The following is a 10143-nucleotide window of genomic DNA, read 5'->3' on the forward strand; positions in this document are numbered from 1 at the left end:
CCCCACCGCCCACCCCGCCCTGACAGCCTGTGCTGAACAGATCCGAGCGTCCCGTCCAGGGATCCAGGAGCCATCGAGGGAAGGAGACCCCGCGGGGACTGGGACCCAGGAGTCGGCCCATGTGCCCACCTCGCCCTCCCACCTCACACCTTCAGCTCAGCCCGAGTGCCGTGTGGCTGCTGCTTCCTAACTTTTATTTTATTGGAGTGTAACACACGTACAGAAAAGCGCCTGGAACACACGCGGTCAGCTCGGGGGACGATCACGGCGTGAGCTTCCACGACACCACAACTCATGGCAGGAGACAGAACACGGAAGCAGGGGGCGGCCAAGGCGGCCGGGGGCTTGCTGGGGGGACAGGGAGGTCACTTGGCTCGCTGGCTGCCCGGGCGGCCCTGCTGGGGGGTGAAGCAGGGACCGACGAGAGGCGCCACACTTCACACCCACGGGGAGTGGTCAGAGCTGAACTTGTACAGGTACATTATCCAGAGGATGTGGACGGTCATGGAGACCCAGATCCAGACTTCTTCGTAGGGGTCGAAGCGGAAGCCTACGGCCCAGCAGAAGTCCTCCTCCCAGTAGCACCCAGGGCCGGACTTGCCCGCCCTGGGCCCCGGCTGCCTCTGCTTCTTGGAAAAGCCAGGGGTGGCAAGGCCATTGCTTTCAGGGCCACTGTCATCACTGCTAGAGCCCTTGCTCTGAATGATACTGAGGACGGAGAAGGGGATAGTGACGGAGCCCTCGCTGATGGGGACAGGGCCACTGGCATTGGTCCCCGGAAGGGGCTCACGGCCAGTGGTGGCAGGGCCGCTGCCGCCATCCCCCTTCCCTTTGCCTTCAGTGACGCCAGCAGAGGACGCCCCGCCTTTGCCCTTGGTGGCGAAGATGAAAGGGAAGGTGAGGGAGCCGTAGATGAGGTCAAAGGGGTCCTCGCCTTCAAGGACCACATTGGTCAAGGAAGAGGGGAAGGTGACGGAGCCCTGCCCGTTGTGCCTGAGGCCGATGATGTAGGTCACTGGCCGCGGGCTGTTTCCATCAGTGACTTCAGTGACGGCACCGCTGCTGCTGAACGCGGGGCCCCAGCCATCGTCTGCATCTCATCTCCATCAGGGTCGGAGATGCAGCCATGGCCTTTGTAGATAAAGCCTGTCATCTCCTTGGTGCCGCTGAGGACGAGGCCTTTGCCGTGGAACACGGGGACTTTGATGTTCACCGGGAAGCGTTTGCCTTTGGACGTGGCCTTGGAGCTGGTGGGCAGGTAGGGGGAGCCCCTGCCAACAGTGAGCGGCCCGCTGGGGTCGGCCACGGGCCCCTTGTCCTCGCGCACAAGGGAGAGGGGACAGTGACGATCTCCTCATCCTCTCGCCGAAGAAGTCCCTGCTCTCGGAGAGGGGGTTCTTGATGAAGTCGGCCACGGAGAGGGGGACCGTGGTGGAGTTGGGGTGTAGCCCCTGGAGCGGTCCACCATAAGCCTGCAGCCAAGCATGCGCAGCTGTTGGCTGGCGGTGGGGGCGTCCACGTTGCTGCCACCATACAGGGTGAACCTGCCCTTGCTGGTGCTGGGGCTCTTGACCTCGGGCCCCCAGGCGGGGTCCGGGGGCTTCTGGAAGAAGCAGACCCCCAGGTCGCAGGCGTCGCAGTGCTCGCCGAAGCAGATCTCGGGGCACTGGTCGGAGCCTGGGCCCTCCCCGTAGCACTTCTGCGCGATGAACTGCACCAGCTTGTTGAGGAAGAGCCGCACGCTGAGCAGGCTGACGTGGCAGGCGGCCCCGCCCGCGGGCACAGCCGGCACCGCTGGGCCCAGATGCGCACCTTCACCAGCCCCTGCTGGGCATCCTCGTCCCACTACAGGTGGAAGAGGATGTGCACGTGGGCCGAGGACCAGCCCCACTGGCAGCGGCCACACTGGAGCCTGGGGAGGAGAGAGGGGGTGAGCGGGGCCGGGGTGGCCCTCCCCCAGGCCCAGCGGAATTCATGACCCCAGCCCGTGTGTGCACATCCCTCGCTGCACCCACAACCTGAAAAGCCATAGCCGGCGCCTTTCATCCATTCGGCACCAAGACGCTCTCAGCAGCAAAGCCGCGACTGAACGCGCAGGGCCGCCTCTGCGCCTGCTGCTGCCGGTCTGTCGCCTGCTGACCTGGGTCTCAGCTGCTCGAGGAGACGCCACCAGGACAGTGAGGAAAGGAAGAGCTTCTGTGATGCCCAGTGAGGGGGCGGGGGGCTGCAGAAAGGACCTGGGGAGCCCACCCCACGGGAGAGAGGTGATGGGGAGGCTGGGGGCGGGCAGAGGAGCGTGAGGAGAGCGGTGAGGGTGCCGCTCCGGAGGCTGAAGGCCCTGTGTCCTTCTGTTTCCAGACTGTCAGGTCACAGGTGAGTGACCCTCTGACCCTCACCGGAACTTCCCCTGATGGTGGGCTTGTCCCCACTGTGCCCCCGCATGCAGCCTCCAGCACACGTGGCCGGGGAGCACCTAGACACGGATGGTGCCCTGGGGACTGAACTTCCTCCTTTGTTAATTAATGAGCGCGTCATGGCTACACGTGGCCAGTGGCTGCACGTGGAGAGGTGGGTCTGCCCTAGTGACCATCCCACCAGCTGGCATTTCTGTCCGTGAAAACAGAAAACCAAGATGTACTCAGGGTCCTCGTCCCACCTGTGTAGAGCGGCTCCTCTGTGGGGCCCGGGTACCCACAGAGTACCGGGTTGGAAGGGGCCCCTCAGATGCGCCGAAGGCTGTTACTTCCTGACACCTGGGAAAGCCGGCATCCCAGCGCACACCTGACTCCAGGGATTTCGGACGCTGGGGAACTGGGGCGGGACTGGTCTGCGCGGCCCCCTCTCCCCTCAGCCCCCTCCCAGCTGGCCCCTGGGGGACCAGGCTGCCTGGCTGGGCAGGGCCCCTGCAGGTCTGGCCCGTGCTGGCTGCTCTGACGGCAGCTGGCATCACGAGGAAGAGCGAGGCTCACGTGGTGACCCATGGTCCCGGGGGCTCGTGACGCGGCCCGCACTCGGCCACAGCCCAGGCCGGGGACATCCTCCTTCCTCTGGGGCCCGTACCCCCTTCTTCCATCCCCTCAGGCCTCCCTGCAGTGCAGGGCCGAGCGGCGACCGGGTACCTGCCCACACCCTGCTCCCGCTGTCAGCGCTGCCACAGAAACGAGGAGATGCTGCAGTGAACAAGCAAAGTCCTCCACGCAGGGGCAGCATCACCACGCCAGCTGCCCCTTGGCAGGGCCCCAACTGGCCTGGCAGTGCCGACACTGCCAGGCAGGGCCTCAGCTGGCCTGTGCTGAAAGGCAATGAACAGACTGCTCCCCCAACACCCCCACTTCCCGGAAGGGAGGAGCAACACCCGACCCACCCACCCACCTGTTGGGTGCCAAGGCCAGGCAGACACACGGACCCCCCGCCGCCTTCCTCACCGGCCAGGCCACACCCAGCCTAGCCAGTGGTTAAGTAGCCTCGGCCCCTCCCTCCCAGGACCCCACAGGAGACCCCCCCCCTCAGCCGCACCTCGAGAGCCCCCGCAGCCGGTACTGGAAACCACTGCTGTCCAGGTGCCCTGAGGCCAGGTTCTCCTCGGGGACCAGCTCCCAGGTGTTCTGGGGCTTCCTCTTGGCCATCAGCTGGGCCAAGGTGGTGGCCCACACATCCACGCCGTCCATGCTGGCGCTGGGCTCCCCAGTGTGGTCTGAGGGCTGCGCTGGCTGCGGTTCCTAGCGAGCGCCCACCCGCCTCCGGCACCGACCAATTGCCGCCTTGACAACCGTCTCGTCTCCATAGCAACCGGATTTGTCTCAGAGAAATGAGAAATAGGCCTTTTTTTCTGACCCTTTTGCGTATTTTTTATTACGCAAGCAGTGGATTTTCATTTTAGGAAAAATCAGAAACATAAAAAGGACAAACTACAATATGATAAAAATCGCCCATAGTCATCATTGTGGTGCTGACATCCACGTATTTTCGGTGCCTATGCACATATACATTTCCATAATTATTTTTCACAAATAGGAAATCTTACTGAACATATTATCCTAAGGTCTGCTTCTTTTACCCACAGCGTAGCATGGACGGTGATGCCCATTCTTCTAAATATCTGATATTTTCCAGTCTGTGGCTGGGGCATGATCTACCTGCCCGGCCTCTGTCCTTGACCACGGTGCTAAGTCTTTGCCATTACAAACAAAGCTTAAGGAACTTTACTGAACATGTATCGTTGCAAATTTTCCCATGACTTTTCTTTTTCTTTCTTTTATTTATTTATTTTTTTTTTTTGGTGTTTGTTCAGCTGCGCCACGCACGCAGCTTACGGGGTCTTAGTTCCCCGAGCACGGATGGAACCCGCGTCCCCTGCAGTGGAAGCGTGGAGTCCTAACCACTGGAGCGCCAGGGAAGTCCCTCCCAAGTCTTTTCCTTTCTTCATACTTTTTATTGGCTAGAAATGTACATTTACGTAAAAATGCCTTAAAGGTAATGCACAGCTTCACAAATTACTCTGAAGTCTTAGCTCAGGACCTGAAGGAGCCGGCCCCCAAAGCTGTCTGCGTGCCCCATACCCGCCGCCAGCAATCCCCTCCCGGCAGGGGCACCGGCGCTGGGAGCCCTGGCCGCTCCACCCGAGATGCAGCCTGTTTGGGGGCTTTGCGCCTCCCCTGAGAGGAAGCTCCGCCCCCGCGTCTTGTGCGCATGCGTCTGGCTCCTGCGCTGTCTGTGGGCCAGCTTCGCCCCCCACCCGCCCCCCCGCCCCGTGTGTCCAGTACTTGGTGAAGGTGCGAGGGCGACATGGCTCGAGGAAAGAGCCAGCCGAGGCTGGAGGGTTGAGCAGAGCCGGGAGGGGCCTGAGCCCGGGGCGGTGGGGGGAGGGCTCAAGCGAGCTCCCAGGGGAGGCGGCACCCAGCGCCCTGTCCACTGGGCAGCGTGGCTCCGCCGAGGAGCTGGCCGGCCCAGTGCCACGGAAGCGGGTTTCTCCGTGGGTCCAAGGCTGTGAATCGGCGGCTCATGTTGACGAGAGGAAAAGCTCTGACCAAGTGAAACAGGGACATGGACTGTCGGGACGGTGCTCAGCAGCCAGCAAGTCCCCCAGCGCCACGGCTGGCGGGAAAGGATGCTCCTCCAGGCCGTTCGGCAGCTCCCAGGCCAGAGCGGGCCTCATCCGGAGCACCCCGCCCGGAATGAGGGTCGTGGACCCTGCCCCTGGGCCTCTGGGCAAGCGGCAGTGCCCACAGCAGCGAGCTGCCTGCTCTGTGTCCCCTGCCGAGGGCTACGGCACCTGCCGGGCAGCCGGCTCCAGGTTCAAGAATCGCTGCATCCACCCCTGCTGGGAGCGGGCCTTGCGGACCTTTCCTGCAGCCTGTTCATGCCCAGACCCACCTAGAAATTCCAAGGCGCAGACTTAGCACAGCCTTCGCCCCCAGTGAATGCTCTGCCCATGGCCTGTTCACCTCCCTGTGGGCCTCCTCCCTATATCCACCTGTCTCGTGACTCTGCCTCTGTACCCTGCATGCTGAGCAGTTTCTTCTCATTTTTCTCCCAGTTCCTTGATTCTCTCCTCGTCTGTGTCCAGACTACAGCTGATCCTGTCAAGTGACTTGTTCATTTCTCAAACTTCCTTTTGGCTCTCTTTCAACTGGATGACATCTTTCTTCCTTGCAGCTAAGTGTGACAATGAGATAGAACAGGAAATTATTGGAATGTGCTTTGGGGAAGGTTCTGTAATATGGGACCAGGTAACCAGGGGAAGTCCAGCCTTTCCCATTCCACTTCCACCTTCTCTGTTCATCAGTGCAGAGGTGATGGCTGGCACTCCTGCAGCCACCTTAGACCATGAGGTGACCTTGCAGATGGAAACCACATGCTGAGACCCTGAATCCTTGAGGGCAGTTGGAGTCACGATACCACTTCAGGGTCGCCTACCTCTGGAGTTCTTCTTCAAGAGAGAAATAAACTTCTAGCAGCCATTTTCTGGGAGTTTTTTGGTTATCACCCAGCCAATCATAGCAATTCTAAGGTCCTGAATTTTGCTGGTTAGTCCAGGGCCATTGTGCGTATGTGGGCACCCATGCTGTCCTGTCACATGCCTGTGCAGGGGGCTGAGGGGATGGCTGTAGCCCTGGCCCAAGGAGCCCCCACCGAGCTCTCCCTCTCTGGTAGCGCCTCCAGGCACAGCGGCCCTGGCTGTGCCTACACCGTGCTGGGTGTGGGCACCCTCGCTCTGCCCAGACTGGACCACAGCCCTGTACACCAGGCCACCCTGCAGGCCTCTCCGCTCCGAGACCACCAACTGTCTCTGACTCTGGGGGAGAGTCTTGGAATCATAACTCACCACCCCCTGCCCTGGAAAATAACCTTTGGGTGATGAGACGGACCCTTTCAAAATGGAAGGAGCCTGTCGCCTCCAACCTTTCTCAGGACCTCCTCAGTCTGGCCCAGAGCCTGATCCAAAGGCCCAGGTGCAGACCCCGGGGAAGTCAGCCTCCACGTACCTCTATCCGTCTGCCCATTTATGTGCTCCCCAAACCCACGAGCCAAGCCCCCTGCAAAAACTACTTACAGGGTCAGCTAACAAATTCTTCAGGCATAAATATCCCCTCCTTTTCCTTTTGACCAGAGAAACGATGGGCGAAGCAAAACGCACACACCACTCCGTACGTGATTCCTGGGTTGTGCGGCGTGTCCTGGAACCACGGGTCCGGCTGTGTGACTGTGCAGCCCGTAGATGGGGTGGGAGAAGCCCTTCCTCGGAGCCGGTGCGAGGATGCTGGCACCGCTAAGGACAGGCTCTATGAACAAGGCTCGTAGCCACGCCCTCTGCCTCTACGCTGCCCTCCACCTTCTAACCTATGACAGCCTCCCTGGGGCACTGATGACCCCAGTCCGGGGTGGGGTATGGGTGGAGAACGGTGTCAGGAAACCAGGTACCATTTCTATACGATCGCACCCCTGAGGGAGACGCCGAGGCCCCTCTCCCCGTGGACACTCTCTGGCCTCCCCCCTCACACTCACTGCCCTGATCGGAGGGCAGGGGCAGCCCTCACACTGGGGGCTTCCAGGTGGAGCATGTGAAAGCAGACCTTCCGCAGCCCAGGTGAGACACGAGGACAGTCTCCTGCAGGAGTGTCTGTCACCTTCTTCGCCTGGCTGGCTCCCCTGAAGCCCCTCACTGCGACCCTGGACGAGGGAACTGCCCCATTTGGACTGGGGGTGGGGAGGGGGAGGGTGGCAGAGGCAGGACCTCACAGCAGGGAGGCCTCAAAGCTGGCAGCCAGGTCAGGGTCAAGGGGTCGCTGGGTCCAGCACGAGGCCAGCCGGCTGATTGGCTTTGCTCTGTCAACAGGGCCCCACCTTGTGTGTCTGGACAGGAGAGGTTGAGACAGACAGGCAGACAGACAGACAAGAAGAGAGACTTGGGCAGAAGCGTGGTGCTCAGCTCATGCTGGGCTCACCTCAGCCCCCCAGACCTCAGCAGAGGGGGTGCAGCTTCAGGAACATGGGCCACTCCCCGAACCCCAGGCCGTGTGGCCCCCCGGGAGGCCCGAGCCCAAGCATGCCGTCGAGGTGTGTGTCCGGGGCCTGCAGGCATCAGGAGGGGGTCCTGGCCAGCAGCCGGGACAGCAGCCCCCACCCAGCCGGTTCTGTTCCTAAAGGCGCTTCCCGCCATCCCAAGTTCCAGCGTCCAGCCCAGCTGCTGCCAAGCGAGGGGCCGGCACCTCCGCCAGGTCCCGGAAGGAGCCGTGGCATTGGGCAACAGAGGGGACGGACAAGGGACGCAGGCGAGGGGGCACCTTCGGGGTGAGCCGGCACAGGCTGGGCAGAGGGGACCCGGCCCTCCAAGTTGAGGACAGCCTGCCCAGAGGGCAGCAGCTCTTGCATGCCCACGGGGGCGGCTGCACGTCCACCCAGGTCAGTCTGGCACTGGAGCCCGCGGGGCAGCACCTCAGCTGCCTGGGCGACCAGCCAGCAAGAAGCGTGAATGACACCCAGTGGGATAGGCCGGGGAAGTGTTCACACACGTGTACTACACACACATGAACACACACCCATAAAACATACATACCTATGCACACACAAACACACCACACACATATACACATATACAAATACCAACCCATGTATAAGCACATGCACACACAGGAACAGGTACCGGTGAACACACACCACACACAAAACACATAAACACATGAACACCTATACAGGCATGAACACACACCATACACATACCTGCACATGAATACACACACACGCCTACAAACCTACACACACACATACACATGAACACATACACCCAAACACACACTTTTGGAAATTTAAAATATAAATTTGCATTTAAACTCCCAACAGCATTCTAGAAAGTTTAGAAATGAGGGGGTAAGAAATCTGGGAACCCACCACCTTAACAAACAAGCCAACTATTATTCTTGTGTACAATAAATGGTGAAAATATTTTGTCCCTATTTTTTAATTTGATTCTCAAATTGGGCAGATAAATTAGGCGCTCTTTTTTAACTTCTGGGAAATGCTTCAGAAACAGGATAGAGCAGAAAGTTTGTATTTGCAATCACTATTAACCATTTCCTGTTCCAACCTCAGACTAGCTGTGAATCCACCGCCCTCCCGGGCTGTGGGGCATCATTTCCACTGTGCTCCTCCCAGTCTGGGTCAGAGGTCACTGACACCACCACCCTCCAGCCCCTCGAAAGCAGTTTCAGGATGATCCTCCCACTTGCTGTGTTTCTCCTGTGAATGGAAACGTCTCTCCGGCTCTGGTGGTGCCTCAGGAGCACGGGAGCCCCCTCTCCCCCACTCTCCCTCCGCTCCTGTCCGGCTGTGCGTGTCACCTCGGCCGGCACACCTGGAAACTCTCGGGCCCTCTTCTCAAGGTAGAAGGGTGGGTGGCCCGAGTAGGGAAATTTCCCCAGGCTCCTAAGAGCTAGACCCTGCGTCCTCAGTGCCCGCTTTGCTGAGAACCTTCTGGGCCGTTGGCTTCCTTCACTGCTGGTCCCTGGGCTTCTGCAGTTGGTCGGGCAGGAAGCAGCCGGCAGCCTGATGGACTGGGTAGAGGTGGGGTGCCCCGCAGACACAGAACACACACCCCGCGGCACCTTGCACCCAGCCACCCACGGATCCCAGGACCAAAGCTGCTGCTCACCCAGGCCCTGCACATGGGATCCTCCCAGCGGGACCACCCCAAACTAGGTCCACCCAGTGCACCTCAGCGGAGAAGAGCCAAGTGTGCCACCTGCCACGGAGCACATGCGGGCACAGTGACGATCCCAGTGGAGACAAACGCATGCGTGGACCACTGTCCATGGGATCGTGCGGCATGAGAGACCCACCCCGCGGGCCACTGCCGGGCCATCCCACTGTGTGCTTTGTGGAGACAAAAGTATATGCTGGAGGATGGACCAGTGGATGCAGGGTGAGAGCGGAAGGGAGATGGGCGTGACTCAGAGAGGCACAGGGTGTCCCGTGGTGACGGACCTTGGCATCATCTCAGAGGGCTGGATGCCAGGGCTGTCACATGGCTACATCGTACAGCACTAAACACACACAAGTCAGTGAACTAAAACAAGGCCCTCTGCACTCCTCTGCTGGGCCGTACCCATGGCAGCATCCTGGTTGTAATAGCAGATGGCAGTTGTGCAAAATGTTATCACAGAGAGAGACTCAGCCCCACGTGCAGAGCCAGCTCTGTTATCCTCACAACTGGGAACACACCCGCAATCACCTCAATGACAACGACACACAGCTGTCGTCACTGGAAAGCCCACTGAACTGGGGGTCCCCTGTTGGCTCTGATGAACCCCGTCCAGCGCCTGGTCATGTGAGAGGGTAATAGGTGGGACCAGGGGAACGGAGGCCCTGGCTGGGACCCCGGCTGGAATCTCCCAAACCTGAAGGGGTGAAATAAGGACGCAGGACAGAGAGGACAGGGCCAAACATCAGGGGACACAGAAAGGAGACAGATGGAGCCCTGACCTTCCCTCTTCCCTCCATCCAGGAAGCCTATTCTGTCCCTAATGAAGGATGGTGAGGGAGGGGGACAGGTGGGCACAGTGTGTGGGGTGGGCACGGTGTGTGTGGTGGGCACAGTGTGTGTGGGGGGGACAGTGTGTGTGTGGGGGACGGTGTGTGTGGGGGGGG

The 10143-nt window shown here is 60.3% G+C and overlaps 1 protein-coding gene across 1 annotated transcript; it reads right to left on the minus strand.

Moving 5' to 3' along the window:
- Positions 1–437: 437 nt before the first annotated feature.
- On the minus strand, positions 438–3677 carry RTP5 (receptor transporter protein 5 (putative)). Its single transcript, XM_027115632.1, is given in 7 exon segments — positions 438–1096; positions 1099–1281; positions 1284–1356; positions 1359–1438; positions 1441–1776; positions 1779–1912; positions 3517–3677. Coding segments are annotated over 7 exon segments (1617 nt in total). The 5' UTR covers positions 3669–3677.
- Positions 3678–10143: the final 6466 nt, after the last annotated feature.

This window comes from Aethalodelphis obliquidens, unplaced genomic scaffold, assembly GCF_003676395.1.
Source record: "Aethalodelphis obliquidens isolate GAN/ISIS:26980383/991018 unplaced genomic scaffold, ASM367639v1 scaffold2, whole genome shotgun sequence".
In the NCBI taxonomy this organism is placed as follows: domain Eukaryota; kingdom Metazoa; phylum Chordata; class Mammalia; order Artiodactyla; family Delphinidae; genus Aethalodelphis; species Aethalodelphis obliquidens.